At 38.6% G+C, this 16,537-nt stretch overlaps 1 protein-coding gene across 3 annotated transcripts; it reads left to right on the forward strand.

Annotated features, from left to right (window-relative positions):
• The first annotated feature begins 1,182 nt into the window (after window positions 1–1,182).
• On the forward strand, window positions 1,183–13,047 carry nicn1 (nicolin 1). Of its 3 annotated transcripts, none has more exons than XM_072666064.1 (7): window positions 1,183–1,694; window positions 3,292–3,426; window positions 5,306–5,488; window positions 9,913–10,026; window positions 10,664–10,732; window positions 11,993–12,097; window positions 12,619–13,047. In XM_072666064.1, exons 2-7 carry the CDS (start codon window positions 3,301–3,303, stop codon window positions 12,658–12,660), a joined length of 639 nt encoding a protein of 212 aa, XP_072522165.1. In that variant the 5' UTR covers window positions 1,183–1,694; window positions 3,292–3,300; the 3' UTR covers window positions 12,661–13,047. The 3 variants fall into 3 exon arrangements, with proteins under 3 accessions (XP_072522165.1, XP_072522167.1, XP_072522166.1); XM_072666066.1 differs by having other exon boundaries at window positions 1,183–1,569; XM_072666065.1 differs by having other exon boundaries at window positions 1,183–1,371.
• The last annotated feature ends 3,490 nt before the right edge of the window (window positions 13,048–16,537 follow it).

A 16,537-nucleotide genomic window follows, 5' to 3' on the forward strand; every position in this document is an offset into this window, starting at 1 on the left:
AAAATCTCATTCCCAGGTCTTGCATGGGTCCACTGTAGCTCAGTTTACAGCTGACTGTTTCTTTAAACTTCCTTGAACATGAACAACAAAGGGGTCAACAGGATTCACGTTCATTCCCCAGGTAGAAGTGAGTGGAGATACTAGGGTTTAAAAGACTTCTATAGAAGCTGAAGTATCAACTTAAGCTTTTTACTCCAGTAAAAGTGTAAAAGTACTGGTTTCAGAACGACTTCAAGTAGAAAAGTAAAAGTAACGGAAGGAAAACAAAGGCCGAAAGCTTAGGCCGCACCACAGGGGTCTATAGTGCATCACCACCACCTCCTCCCCAAAAACCCATTTCTCTAAAAGTCATAATGAGGAGAATGTTCTATTAAAATGTTGATGTTAAAAATGTTGGGCTGCACTGGGCTCCTGTTTCAGCTGCAGATCTGCCCATTGAAAATGAAGCATTTCAGTAATATCAGCTCTATTAAAGGAGCGTCTCTGTGCTCTACTGAGCATCAACATGAGCTTCATGGAGGAAAATATGAGGAGTCGTTGTCTAGAAGTTTTGTAATGGTGAAAAAAGTCAAACGATGATGAGCTGTAATGAAAACAAGCTATTTACAAGGCTATTTAAATTTTAATTTAAGGAGTAAAAAGTGCAGATAATTGGGTGAAAGTGTGAGGAGTAGATGTAAAATGTCCAATAAAAAATAACTAAATAACTAAACCAAATAAAATAATGAAGTATTTGTAGTTGAGACCTCAAGTACCTAAACCAACCGGCCACAACATTAAAACCCCCGGCTGATATGTAGAATGAATAACACTGATTATCTGGTTCCAATGGCCCCTGCCAAGGGCTGGGTATAACAGGCAGTAAGCAAGTAAACACTTGGAGAAAAATGGTCAACTGACTACGACTAGGGTCAAACTGTGGGTCAGAACATTGACTGGGTCCGAACGTCTCCAAAATATCCGGCAGGTCTCGTAGCTACCAGCAGGATCTTTGGTAGAAGACCACAGAAGACCTTCAGATTCAGGTTTAGTGGAGTCTTCATCCATTCTTCAAAGGGTCAGCGCTGTTTTAGTGGCCTGGTGAGGCCTAATCAGTATCAGGCCAGTGGTCTTAATGTTCTGGCTATAGGCTTCACAGGACGCTGGCCCTTTAAGAAACCGCGTCGCCATGGCTGCGGAGACCGGAACAAACATGAGGCTGTAAGGCTGTAAATGATGGATGCTCTGAGTGTAGCTAGCTTTTTTTATTTGTGTCGATAATAAGGAAATGTGCTGGATGTCGTTGTTGTTTTAAAACGTTTGTTGGTTTAAAAAAATATATAAATAATATTTCCCCCGTGTTTGGTCGCTGCGGAGGGTCCAGCACAGCGGGTGAGTTCGCTCGCGCTAGCTGCTCCGCTAGCCTCCTCCTGCATTGCGGTGAAAGCTGAGGTCGCGAGCCCTGCCTGGCCGGGAGCGAACCCGGCACCTGACCCGGCACCTGACCCGGCACCTTTCCCTAACAGAGGCTCTCTCTCTACCTGCCTGCGTTCTGATCTGTTCACTGCTCTGATTTCAACCAGCTGAAGGGTAAACCTCCTCCTGTGGGTCAGTCCCTCTGCTGCAGCAGACCCAGAGCCCAAATTAATACATTCATCAACCTCTCCTGCAAAAACCTCGTTTCTCTATTTTTACTTTTTCACTTTTTGACATCAGTTAAGTCAGACAGTTGTTCTTTACATCATGTTAAAAATGTGTATGTAAAATAATAATTAATTTGTATTTTAAAATAATATAAGGCCTTAAAACGTCCCCCCTTAAAGCCTTAAAATAATTCCCTCAATGTAATAAATCGTATATATTTACAATGTCATATATATATATATATATATATATATATATATATATATATATATATGGACAATATGCTCAATTTAATAAGAAATATATTTTGTGTATATTGTTCCCTTAATTTAATAAATTGTTCCCATAATAATTTGTTTCTTCAATGGAATATATTATTCTCTGAATTTAATAAACTGTTCCCTTAATTTAATAAACTTTTCCTATATTTAAGAATCTGTTCATTCAGTTTAATATTGTTCCCTCCATATAATACATTTTCCTTTAGTGTAATATTATGTTCCCTTAATTTCATAAACTTTTCCTATGTTTAATAAACTGTTCCTTTAATTAACAAAAAACCCCTTATTTAATATATTGTTCCCTTAATTTAATAAACTTTTCCTATGTTTAATACATGTTCCTTCAATTTAATATATATTTCCCCTCAATTTAATAAGCTGTTCTCTCAATTTAACAAACTGTTCCCTAAATGTAATAAATTGTTCCCTTAATTTAATAAACTTTTCCTATATTTAAGAATCTGTTCATTCAATTTAATATTGTTCCCTCCATATAATACATTTTCCTTTAGTGTAATATTATGTTCCCTTCATTTCATAAACTTTTCCTATGTTTAATAAACTGTTCCTTTAATTTAATAAACTGTTCCCTTGATTAACAAAAAAAACCTTATTTAATATATTGCTCCCTCAATTTAATAAGCTGTTCTCTCAATTTAACAAACTGCTCCCTAAATGTAATAAATTGTTCCCTTAATGTAATTAATTTGTATATTATATTGAGGGAACGTATGATTAAATTGAAGGAACAGTTTATTAATTTCTAAATATTATTTATAAAAAAATATATACTTACATTTTTTTTATAAAAGTCTAAATATTTTTTTTCTACCTCGACACATTACAGGCTTTATAGAAATGCTGAAAAACACTTGTAATGAAATCTTTACATCGACATAGAAAAAATATTGATAAAATAATGTTGCTGGATTTGTACCAATACCAGCACCAATAAACCCAACCTGACTAAGTGTTAAATCACATCCTAAACCTCGGTACTGAATTTACTATAGAACTGACCCTTAACATCTGTTACAGAAACAACGTTAATTACACCATATTCTGCTCTTCTTGGCTCCTTTTGGTCTAAAATAAAAAGCTAAAGCTGCTGAATGAGATTGAATAACATACGAGCAGTCCAGGAGCTGACCACCAGAGCAGCATGAAACTAAACCCAAAATAAAGGAATGAGTCCTGCTCGGATCCGCCTGGGATCCGCTAAACCGCCATGAATCCGAGTTTCCTGACCCAGGCAGTCAGGAACACTGAGTTTCTTGATGGGGTCTTAGAGAGAGCAGAAATGTGGAGTCTGGAGCTCCCTAAGGTCTATGTTGGCAAACCCGATTGTAAGCTTGTTCAACATGAAGCTGTTTCTGCTCCGTTTCAGGTCCACACCATGACTGGAAGTCCAGTGAACTGTACTGTGAAGTCCCCGGTGGCCCTCCAGATTGGGGACGTAGTGTCCAATTCCTTCCGGCCTGGTGTCTACATAACCGATGTTGTGTTCGGGGAGCCAGTCAACGTAAGTGTTCTGTAGTGAGAAAGGTGAGGTTTATATATTGTGACCTTTGGTCCCTGAGGTAAGGCTCTAGATCAGTGGTCCTGAAGAACTACCGTCCCCCTCGAGTAGCACAGTTTAGCCACAGTGACCTGAAGTCACGTAGGAGTTGATTAATCCAAGTGGCAGCGTAATTGCTGTTCTTTTGAAACATGGCCTCTCTGTACAGCTGTAATTGTGACAGATCACCGTTCAGTAGAATATGAAATTGCTTTTTTCTCATTAGTTTTTAGGTTTTAACACTCGTCAGGCGACCAAGTGTGTGTCATGATAACATCCGGATTAAAAACGTAAGGATGGGCATCTCAGTAAAACGTGATGTTCGAGTGGAGGATGGAGCTTTTGTTCTTCTTATGCCTCATATCATTTATTCTTTGGAAGAAGTTTCACATACACTATATGGACAAAAGTATTGGGACATCTGCTCATATTCAAGCTATACAGAATACTCTGTTATGTTCTCAGTATTATTTATCACTTGGAAAAAAATTGTTATGTTAAAGAATGGGTTTGTGGAGTTGTTGGAGTCGTTGGAGTCATTTCCAAGTCCAAGTCACTGGATGTAAAGTCAAAGTGGAGTCGCAGGTCTTGTTTGATTTTGTCGAGTCGAGTTGCAAATCATCAAAAAATTAAATGTGAAAAATTATTATATATATTATAGACCATATAAGTGCTCTGAGCTCAACATTTAGTGACACAGTGTTTACATTGCTAAAGAAAAACGCTAATTCATCACTAAGCTCTGTAAAGAGAGAGAGCGTGTACGGATTTGTGTACTTAAAAAAAAAAAAAAAAAAAAAGTTAACACGTTAAAAGTTTGCAGATTAACCGAGTGTGTTAATGTATTTACCTTTTTTTACGCAAATACATAATCTTACCAGGTTTGGCCTCACATTCCTTCCATAGCTCACTTTCTTTACAGGGCCTTGTGATGTATTAGCGGTTTTCTTTAGCGATGTAAACACAGCGTTGCTACAGTTGAGCTTAGAGCACTTATATGCTCTATAATATATATATATATATATATATATATATATATATATATATATATATAAATTATTTCTCTTTTTTCATTTATGAAAAATTTCTGATGACTTGCAACCTGACTCGACAAAGCAAAAAAGACTTCTCTTTGACTTGATCGTCAGAGACTCAGACTTGAAATGACACATTTTATTTATGAATTAAATCTCATAACTAACTCTCTAAACTTTAAAACTCTAAAACTTTATAATTCTTTATTTTTTCTTAACACAAATCATAATTTATTAGCTAGAAAATAATTATAATATTTAAAATAGCTGAAAATGTTTGGTATTCCATATCAGTTTTGTATATATATATATAATGGAGAGAAATCTACAAGTTGACTTCCATACTTAAAAGAACCTGTGAGCTTCCTATGATGCATGCAGTCCTTCTGAGAGGTAAGCTTTAGGTAAGGTTTCCACAGCTTCATTAAACCAGAAATGCTTCAATTATCTGATTATTGAAATAATAATTAAGTTGAAGCGACATTCTTTGAGACTGAATTAGGTTTTAATAATTCAGTTCAATTAAATTCAGTGTAATTCAACTTTATTGCCATTATACTAATACAGGGTTGTGCAGTATAACCAAGCCTAAGCTAAATCTCCAGTGCAGAATAGGTAGGACATGATATAATAGTGTTGGGACAATAAACAAAACATGAGCAGGTGCACCGACAATCAAAGTATGAAGACAATAAGTATAATAAATATGTATATGAGCGAATGTGTGCCTGAAGGCTGGGTGGTAAAGGTCTAAACTAAGCGTCTGTACTAAGTTTAACCCACCGCTCCTTTTCTCACTGCTCTTCTAGATCCAGGAGATTTCGTTGAAGAATTACTACACGGCCTATTTGACGGTGCGTGTGCTGAAGAAGGAGGTGGGGAGTGAGGATGGTCCGGCTAAGTGGGTCACCTGTCTGAGAAATCACTGTCTGATGGCCAACCCACACACCGAAGAAGGATCACAGGACTACTTCTCCATCTACAGACAGCAGGTCAGGCTAATCCACTTCAGAGAGAGAGAGAGAGAGAGAGAGAGAGAGAGTGTGTGTGTGTGTGTGTGTGTGTGTGTGTGTGTGAGAGAGAGAATGAGCGAGGTGCAAAGGAACTCTTTGGTAGCAATAATAGCTTGTGATGTGTCTTTAGTCGAGGCTGAAAATGTTCAAATGTCACTCAACCAGCATTTTACCACCCTGTTATGTTGCCTGAGAAGATGCTCTACCTGTCCTTTTACTGAGGACCAAAAAAAACAACAGCAGTGATCTCTGCTCTGATTGGCTGCTTCACGGCTTCAGTGATGGCTCACAGACACCACATTTTATAGCATAGGTTAAACACTGTAAATAATGCGCCGTTCAGCTGGAACGCCCCCACAGGTCGGATTTCCTACTTGGCCGCATGGCCGCCCCTCCCATCAACAGTAATGAAAGCAGTAGTTTGAATGGAAGTCAATGTAAAATAAGAGTTTATTCCAAGCAATTTGGAGCATTTCTATTGGTCCATTCATCCAGAATTACGCACATAGTGTACAGAAGTAGCTACAGGGTTCAAACTCTGGAGAAAATAGAAAACAGAACAAAAATGGAGATACATGTTTTTCATTGGACAGCAGGGATATACAGGACTGTGATGTAACAGTTTGGGGGTTTTGGAATCGGCCTGTTTTCCAGCTCTGTTTAGGTTCTGCTGGATGTTCTTCTGAAGGAGGAACAGTTAGGGTTGCAAAGGGGTGGAAAATGTCCGATCAATTTCAATGGGAGCTTAAGCTCGGGAACTTATTCCATTAAGGGAACAACATATTAAATAAGAGATTTTTTTTAAATTAAGGGAACAGTTTATTAAATTGAAAGAACAGTTTATTAAACATAGGAAAAGTTTATTAAATTAAGGAAACAATATATTAAATTGAAGGAAAATTAATGAAATTGAAGGAACAGATTCCTAAATATAAGAAAAGTTTATTAAATTAAAGAAAGAAATTTTAAATTGAAGGAAAATTAATGAAATTGAAGGAACATATTCCTAAATATAGGAAAAGTTTATTAAATTAAAGAAAAAAAATATTAAATTGAAGGAAAATTAATTAAATTGAAGGAACAGATTCTTGAATATAGGAAAAGTTTATTAAATTAAAGAAAAAAAATTATTAAATTGAAGGACAATTAAAGAAATTGAAGGAACAGATTCTTGAATATAGGAAAAGTTTATTAAATTAAAGAAATAAATTATTAAATTGAAGGAAAAATAATGAAATTGAAGGAACAGATTCTTGAATATAGGAAAGGTTTATAAAATTAAGGGAACACTTTAAAAATTGAGGAAATATTCCAAAATGTAAACTTTCCATGGAGATTTGGAGAACTTATTGGGAATTTATTGGAATTAATAGGAAATATTGGATAATTTATAGGAACTATATCATACACATATATCATCAATTTACCGTTTTTTCCTTTGTCAACAGCAGACATGAAGGCGAGACAATACAAATAATAACTCTGACCCATAAAGTTTCCAGCAGAACTTTGAAATGCTTAATTCTTTCACTGAACAATCAAACGAACGCAACTCCAGGCCTTGAAGCTTCTCTGGTTCAGCAGGTAGTGAGCAACTGTGAGATTCCACCTTGATTTAATAGCTGCTTAAATCTGTCAATGCTATAATTGTACAAATATGAACCTCATCAAAACTTTAGGAAGTGCTTCGCTCCAAATGTGTGCTTCAGTAGTGGTGAGTTGAGCGTCCGGTTTTTAGAAATCATCTGGACATGTGCAGGACATGTGATGGAGGAATGAACAGTGCAGCAGTGTGTAATGTGTCTGGGAATGAGGAGCAACTTTGGTATTCAACTGTTTTGGTATCATATCTAATTATTTTAGCCAAGATTATGCTTCAGTGTATATATTTTTAACAACTATTTGTAGGTTTCTCACTTTTAGCTTCAAATATTCCCATTTATTCCCATGAATTCCCGTTAATTCCCATTAATTCCCATTATGAATTTTGCTGGAACTTTGAAAATTCCTAGAATTTAGCAATTTTTAGGAACAGCTGTGTTTGAGATTCCCGGTTTGTCATTTCCGTGTACCGATCTCTCTCCTGATTCTATGCTAATGAAAACATTTTGACATTCTAAGACACCTGTAATGACTTGTCACTTGTTTGTTCAATGAAAAAGTTCCTCAGAATCACTTTCAGGACGTTACAGGTGGAGTAAAGGCATCAAATCAAGAAGCTCAGAAACTGCAGAACTTGTAAAACCATGGCAGCGCTACAATGTTCAAAGATTTTCTTTTTCTTTTTTTATTATTATTTTTTCTTTTTTTGGTCGTTCATTTACATCTCTAGGGACCCCATTTGCTCAGACTTTGATCTCAGAAGTTTTTTTTTTTTTTTTTGTAATTATCCCCTTAATTTGGCGAGATCAGCCTCCCCTGATGCTGTTTTGTTCGGTTTCAAAGGCTGCCTAATGCTATGCTAATATTTCAATGTCCCCAGATTATCTCTGTGTTAAGTGGTCGAATAAGGAGAGATGATTTGCTGCGTGCAGCTGTTTGACTCATCAAATGTTACACTGATGCCGAAACCCAGCTGGGACTGGAGCCTCCTCATCCCTGTGATTCGCACCCAGTCGTCTTTGATCTTTAGCATCAAACGCTTATTCTTATGGCTTATACATTACAATCGCTGTAAATTCTCATTTACGATGCACGACGAGGCCTGTGAAAATTAGCCTGCGGTGACACTGCACACTGCGTGTGTGTGTGTGTGCGCGTGGTCTTTCTTCATTTACTTTCAGCTGATATCCTTCTCAAACCAGAGGCATAATTGTTTATACTTGGTCAGCATCTGTCAGGGGTGGGCGGGGTGTCATGTTAACGTGATCCTTCAAGGCAACATTGTGTAGCAAGTTTTACCATGAAACTGCAGCTTCAGAATGGTGTCGCTGCTCCGCTGGCTGTAACGGGGAGAATGGGCTCGTTGACAGTGCCAGTCCAGGCCGGATTGCTGCTACTGTGCTAATGGACCTTGGTGGAGCTGCATGAGACCTGTCTCTACAACTGTGTAGCGCTGCGTAACCTGCATTTACAACCTCTATGTGTAGTAGAGAGAGACAGTTAGCCAGTTAGACAAGTAGACAAGTATAGAAATTATAGGATTATTATTAGTCTGTGTTGCTTGTTAACTAACAAAAATCATCAAGATCATAAAAAAGGAGCCCAAACTATTGACAACAACATGTCCATACACTTTCATGACTGGTATATATCAGTAATTATATAATAATAAGAATAATTATTATTATTATATATAATATATCATTACTGACATATACCAGTCATGAATGTGTGTGGACATGTTGTCAATAGTTTGGGCCCCTTTTATATGAACTTTTACTAACTCAGTTAGTTTGTTAGTTTTGTTAGTTATTGTTATTATAATAATAATAATAATAATAATAATAATTATTATTATTATTATTAGTAGTAGTAGTAGTATTATATATATACTTATGTAGCAGATACATACATGTTATGATCATAAAGTTCAAGAACCTGAACTTCATGATTGTTGTTAGTTAACAAGTGAAGTTAAATTTTTAAAATAGATTTTATTTTATTTTTTTTTACAATAAAGTTACATAATTGTTATCTCATTTTTGCCCAAAATAATCAGTATTATAATTTTTGGCATAATCAGACACCCCTGGGTACACCCCTAATTATTATTTTTTTTTTTTTGACCAATTGTTTAGATTTTTCTTTTATTAAAACAAAATAACATTGTTGTACTCATAGTTTCTCACATTTCAGAATCTGGCACTAAATATTAAATGTTTATTAATTTTTAATATTTATTTATTCATTCCAACAGCAAAAAAAATTAATATCTAAAACTGTTTATCATAAAAATTTTTTTGGATGTAACAGATTACAAAACCCAGTTCGGATTGAATCACACCGATTTTTGAGGCACGGATGGGTCCTTTTTCAGATCAGCAAAGAGGCCAAAGTGTTAAAGCCACACAGGTCTTTGTTTGAGGCTTGCAGTAAATAAGCCCAAGAATGACAGTCGTCCCTAAACCCAGTGTAGTGTGTTTTTAGAACTTAGACAAATCACCAACAGGAAGTCCGGGACCATCGTCAGCTGGATTTTGCTCTGTACTGTGAAAAATCACATTCCGTGGTGAATAAATCAAACTGCTTTGGCTTTTATTACTTACTTTAGTGCAGTGATTCGGATGGTGCGCAGCACTTGGAGCTCACTTTGACCCTGATTTTTTATTTATTTGCCACTTTTTCCTGTATTTCCATGTACAGAGCTGAATTTCTGGAAGTCTCCAATCCATCACAGTGATTCTGCTACTCCGTACCAAAGGCCGCTATTATATTTCGGTGTCTTTCTGGCTATGTTACAGATGCTGACGCAACCAGACAGCGTTACTACAGTGCGGCTCATACTGAGGCAGCCCTCTTCAGTCTGGCTCAATTTCAGCGTTGAGGAGGTCAAGATCTACCCTCTTATGCATGAAGTAAGTCCAGAGCAAGGAAGCCACTGTCACGTGTTCGAAGTGTCTCGAAGTTGCTTGCTTCTTTCGTTTTGGAGCTCTGGAGCAACTTGGCTAACGTACACTAAATGGACAAAAGTATTGGGACACCGAATCACTCATTGTTTCTTCTGAAATGTAAGGGTATTAAAAATGAGCTTATGCTGCTTTTGTTGGAGTCACTGTCTCTACAGTCCAGGGAAGAAGACCTTCTACTAGATTTTTGGACAATCACCATCCCACATCATCATCCTCAACTTCTCAACTCTTCCCATTCCAAAGTACTGGATAGAGCACCATCCATCATTCCAGAGAACACAGTCCCACTGCTCTGCGGCTCAAAACCCTCGCTTGGCATGGCATTAAGCATGGTGCCAGTATGTTCATGGTTATCTGCTGCTGTGGGTCCTTTTCTATCAGTGCTTCTCTGGTTCTCTACACTAGACAAGCTGTGTGCGTCCATGTCAGCAACGGATGGCGTGTAGAGCAGCCGAGCGCATTCATTAGAAGGGATGTCCACAAACATTTGGACATGTAGTGTTTGTCTCGCAGTGTGTATTATGCATGAATTGGCCCGTTTTGTGATCCGTCAACAATCTGACTTGTCTGATTCCTTCCTCAGGACTCTGAGAGAGATGTTCCTTCCTGGTTATCTACCATAACACCTGCAGAGGAGCCTCTGGATCTGAACGTAAGTATTCCATAACTGAGCAGAGTCTCCACTTCCTCCCTTACACAAGGTACTGACATTCAGATCACAGCACTAGAGCCTGTCCTTTGCCTTTGCCTAGCTGCCACTGTGGGCCGTTCACGCTGAGCTTCAACACAGTGTGATTGATATTGTTAAGCTCCAGTGCCCTCTGCTGCTGCCCTGCATACTCGCATGCTAACAGAGTGGCTGAGAACGAGTCACAGAGGTGGTGACACATTCCCTGTGTCCCAGTTCAGGCACTATATCGTCACTATATGTGCCACAAAAACCTTATATCTCCATTTTTGCCATTTTTCACTTTTTGACATAATGTGAATCTGGCAGTTGGTCTTTATGTCATGTCTAATTTTCATTATGAACGGACCAATACAAATGCTCCAAACTCACTCAGAATTAAATATTTTCCCATTGACTTCCATTGAAAGTCGAGAAGTTTTTTCCTTCTCCTGTAAAGTCGCCGTTTTGGAGGTACACGTTTTTTGAGTGACAGTGATGGTATACTGTAGCGTTCAGTTTGTCTAGTCCCTGTAGAGGAGTACTCCCAGTAGAATAGGAGGACAGGGGCCCAGGCGTGGGTTAGAGGGGTATAAAGCCCCCCAACATTGTGCTGTGGAGCAGTGGAACTACTGTGTTCCCTGGAATTATGGATGGTGGTGCTCCATCCAGTACTTATTACTGGGATGGGTTGGGGAATTAAGGGGATAAGGTGGGGTGGAGATCATCCAACATCCTGACCTTACTAACAGTGTCTTGTTGCTGAATGCAATCAAATCCAAATCAAAACCATTGTGACAGCACTTCTCTTTAAGAGTGATGAGGGGAAACAGCGCCATCTACCCACCCGGAGAAAGCACGACCAATTGCACTCTCTCCCAGACCCTGCCTGCTGATGGCAAAGCGGCATGGGTCAGGATTCAAACTCGCAACCCCCTGGGGCCAAGATCACCGAGCCACTCGGGCGCCACGTTTTTCATGATTTTCATTTTGTTCAGTTCTTTACATTGTGTTGAAATCTTGTTATAAGTGGACCAATAGAAATGTTCCCAAAATATTTTTTACATTGACTTCCATTGAAGCTTTAGAGATACAAGGTTTTTGTGCAACAGCGACGGGACATTGTTAAATCATCATATTTATTAAAACTCACATTACTAGAACTATGTCCTTGCTGTACAGCCCCATCTAACCCTAACCCACTGTGCAAGTCCTAGAAATGAGACATGCGTTTGGCTTCGACAGGGACTGCCCGATCCAGACGCGGTGTCGTCCAGTATTCAGCAGATGTGGGCACTCACTGAGATCATGCAGTCCAGCCAGTCCTCAGCCTCCATCGGCCGCTTTGACGTAAGTTGCAGTCCCTGTTTCAACCCCTCTGTGGGAGATTCAGAGATGGGTGTCTGTATGTAAATAATAACGCACATTTGTGGCTTTCCTGGTTGGAAAGGGTTCTGTATAGCACCAAAAAGGGTTCCACTCTTCAAAGAACCCTCTTTGCAATACTATAAGATAGGATAATCCTTTATTAGTCCCACAGTGGGGAAATTCAGTCTGAAACTGTGGAGGAAGCTCTTAAAGTGCTTTGAGGAACCTTTACAGGGTTCTTTAAAGCACCATAAGATTCTCAGATCCTCCACAGGTTATACTTTCAACAGTATACTGCTTTACATATACCCATGAAAGCTCAAAGAACCCTTTGTATGCGTCAATGTTCATTTGCCTAGTTTAAGGGTTCTTTCATTGGTGGAAAACCTTTTGTAGCTGGTTCTAGATAGCAGCATAGCACCAAAAGTCTGAGAAATGTTATTTACAACCCTTAATCTGCTGTCCTATAACGACTAGCCAATGGTTGTTCTTCTCGCTTTCAGGTGGACGGCTGTTACGACATCAACCTGCTTTCGTACACATAATAGAAGTGTCTTCACAGCTGGAACCATGTGACCAGAAGCTGCAGAAAAGCATGAGACCTTCGTTCAGTAGTCGATGATACGCGACTGGTGTTGCTGATGCAGGCTTGAAGGATGATGTATTTGCTAATGTATTTTCGTATTTATTTATTTATTTATTGCTCTGTTGAAGCAGAGGTCAGGGCTTCAGTTGTAAAACCAGCTCATTATCATAGCAGAGGAGAGCTCCTTCAACATATTGGCTGCATCCTTGTTCTGGCTTCATGTATCGGTGATGTCTAAAACACTGGGCCTGGGATATATTTACGTAAGCAGTGATGACAAATATGTTCATATTCTATCCTGCTAACAAAACTTACGGCTAAAATTAAAGACCCGTCTCGTATTGTGTATCAAGCGTGACCTTTTCTTGAAGGTTCCTTAAACAACCTCTGAGTTTCAGTACCTGAAGGAGCTTGTACTTTGAACATTATACTACTTGACATATACCCATGACCGCTCGAAGAACCCTTTGGATGCTTCAGTGTTTATTTGTCTAGGTTAAGGGTTCTTTCATTGGTGGAAAACCCTTTTGTAGCTGGTTCTAGATAGCACCAAAAGAAAGGTAGGAGATAGTCATGATGGTCTTGTTGTCATATTATTTAATGATTTAAACAAACACAGGGGCGGAGTTAGGAATGAACGGAGGTATGGCCAAAAGATCTGAGGCCATCAGAGATTTGTTGTTGCTCTTACACTGAAAGCTTTTGCATGGCACTTTTGGAGCAATGGCTGACCATTGACCATCTTCTTGGCCATGGCTGACCATGGAGTCAGCAGCATGCCCGTATAAGGAACTCCGGGTCTAAGGAATGAATGGCGCTGCAGTGCTTTTTGTCACCTAAGGACCCCCCCCAAACCAGTGGTCCTTAAACTAGGCATCCCATGGCATTTAGATTCCTTTTATTCTATTCCAGCACAGTTGCTCACATACTTTCCCAGAAAGCTTTTTCTGGTCAGGGTCATGGTGGCTACCCAGAATCATTAGCCATGAGGCAGGAATCCTACCTTGACAGGTTTCCAGTTACAGAAAGTTCTGGTAGTTCGCAGATGCCAGTGCCAGCCAGCGTCGCACTGGAGTGTTGTGGGGAGAAGGTGCTTTCTACATGGCAAGGCCCATTGTGCTCTCTCTGGGCCCCGGCTGCCGATGGCTAGCAGCATGACTGGGATTCGAACTAGTAATCCTCTGGTCATAGTGACAGCGGCTTATTCCGCTGGACAACTCTGGGCCCACTAGTGTCTCCATACTTGAGCACTGAACTTTACAGAAGGTAAAAGGGGCTGATGCAGAAGCATGCAGTCCATACAAACACCTGGGTATTACTACGTTCCCCATCTTCCCATATGAAAAGGGCCATTCTATTTATTTTTTTTATACTTATTTATTTATTCATACTTAAATGTTACTTTCAGTTATTGCTTAACTATTGTTTTGTATTTCCAATTTTTATATATATATATATTTTTATTTATATATATATATATATAATAAAAAAAATTCAGGGATTTTTACAGATCATTTTTACTGTCATCATGGTTTATTTGAATTTTGAATTGAGTTTTACTCTTTGATTAAACTAAAATAATGTATTTATTATATATTTATTATTATATAAGATTATTTCTTTAGTATTTCTTTATATTTTATTTGTTTTTGTAATAATATTAATTCCGCCTTTTATTTCTCCACATAGTAAATAAGGACCACCCTAAATTAAAAGAAAAAATTGATTTTGAAACAAATAGTAAAAAGTAAATCCAAACGAACTGTATCTGAATTTGCTATAATGAGTTTCAAATAAGGGCCCCGGTAGTTCTAGACCGCATTCTCCACAAGTGTATTTCAATTAGCGCCGTCATTTTCATTAAATGATCAACCCCAGTGTGCTTGCACTGGGTTATCTCCTCCCTTCTTTCAATTTGGAAAGCCTAGTGTCAACATTTGCTCCCAGACGTTCCTTCATCAGTTAATCTGGACTTTGTTTAATTATATTCTAAGGTGCTCTGCATGGCCTACATAAGCATAAGCTAATAAAATAAGCCTAAAAGTAGAAAATCAAATTCCTCCGATGCTCGCTCGCATATCTCTTGAGAGATGGCTCTATTTTTGAATGTTAATGGAATGCTTTTTCCTTTGTGTTAATTAAAGCTTGATGACGTGTCCTCGGTTGCCAAGCAGTAATCAAGAGCAGAGTGACTTCCGTATGCTAATCATTGGAAATCAGTAGTCGGCAGCCAAGTGGACCTCCATCTGCCCGTCTTGGCATTCCTCTCGCATTAGTGATATCATCTGCTATGCAAGATTAGTAGCCAAATGCGACTGCAACTCCCTACAGCGTGCGAGAGGGAGAGCGTCTCGGTGCTTTCGCGCTTGCCTGTTGTTAATATTCATGAGCGTGCTCAATAAAAACCTGCAAATGCAGATCCATGGCTGTCCGCACATTTGCATATTTACTCAATGTAAGGTAGTAGCAGCAGTGTGTGGACAGCTAGGCTTCCTTTACCTTTACGGCCTGCTAAAAGAACTTCCACTGAGATGTTGTTTTACAGGCTGCAGCAGTTTGTGCTCCTTCTGCTACACAAGGCCATGTGTCTTCCAACTACAACACACTACATACTATAGCAGGAACCTGTTAACCGGTTATTACTGTATGGCGGCATGAAAAGGCCTAACACTAGCATACATGTTTAAGCAGCATTTCTGGCCTGTGTGCTGTTTCCACAAGGTGGCAGTAGATGCACACTTTTGTGGAAGTCAGGCATCTTTTGGTTGTTAAACACATGAGAACACTATTTACAGTCACGGAGCAGTCGGTAGTGTCAGGGCTGACATGCCCTCAGTAAGAGGATATGCAGTAGTATGGGTCACCATAGCAGAAGGTGGCGGTCTGAATCCTGGGCTGGAGACTGTGTCTCTCCTGCCTTTGACTGCTGCCATTGTCTGGGTGAAGTATCCCAACTGATATGATGGGATAAGATAAAGAAAAGAAAGAGAATCCAATAGTAACTGTACTGTGAGTTAATGATAATCGGAATCATATCCGGATCAGACAGTGATTCCAGTCCATTTCGGGACTGTTTGTATGTTCAGATTCCAAATCCATATGTATTATTTTACTACAGTTATTTTACTGTATTTGTAACTACAAAAATCATTTTGTGAATCATAATGTGAATCTGGCAGTTGTTCTTTGCATTGCGTCCAAATTTCATGATGAACGAACCAATAGAAATGCTCCAAAATGACCTGGAAAAACGTGGAAACCCTTTTCACATTGACTTCCATTGTATTTTATTTTATTGTTCTTGGTATTGTTGGTACCCCTCGGTTAATGAAAGAAAAACCCACAATGGTCACAGAAATAACTTCAATCTGACAAAAGTAATAATAAATAAAAATTCTATGAAAATGAACAAATGAAAATCCAACATTGATTTTGAACCATGCTTCAACAGAATTATTAAAAAAATAAACTAATTAAAGATGCCTGGACAGAAATTATGGTACCCTTAACTTAATATTTTGTTGCACAACAACGATGCCAGGTAGGCTCTAGACCCACCATGACCTGGAAGCAGATGCATCCTTACTGCACAAAAGTTAGCTGTGATTACCTGGCGCCCTGTAGAGGGGGTATTCCTGCCTTCTGCTTAATGATAATATAATTATATATTAGATAATTTGTCATTAAGCCCTGCATTTAACCCCTGCGTTTCTCCACCTGTCCAGCAATGAAATAATTGTATCAGTTCATATCTATTCATAATTCCCCATGGCAGCCTTAAGAAAGGCTGTTGTCTTCTGCTAGCTGGAATGGGGTTGATGCCTGAAGCTTGAAAA

This window comes from Salminus brasiliensis, chromosome 21, assembly GCF_030463535.1.
Source record: "Salminus brasiliensis chromosome 21, fSalBra1.hap2, whole genome shotgun sequence".
In the NCBI taxonomy this organism is placed as follows: Eukaryota; Metazoa; Chordata; class Actinopteri; order Characiformes; family Bryconidae; genus Salminus; species Salminus brasiliensis.

What these genes read in the sequence shown, in the direction of transcription:
- nicn1 (XM_072666064.1), top strand. Translation starts at nt 3,301, where the DNA reads ATGACTGGAAGTCCAGTGAACTGTACTGTGAAGTCCCCGGTGGCCCTC. An exon ending in AGGAGCCTCTGGATCTGAAC is followed by an intron (nt 10,733 to 11,992) that starts GTAAGTATTCCA and finishes TGGCTTCGACAG; the next exon opens with GGACTGCCCGATCCAGACGC. An exon ending in CCTCCATCGGCCGCTTTGAC is followed by an intron (nt 12,098 to 12,618) that starts GTAAGTTGCAGT and finishes TCTCGCTTTCAG; the next exon opens with GTGGACGGCTGTTACGACAT.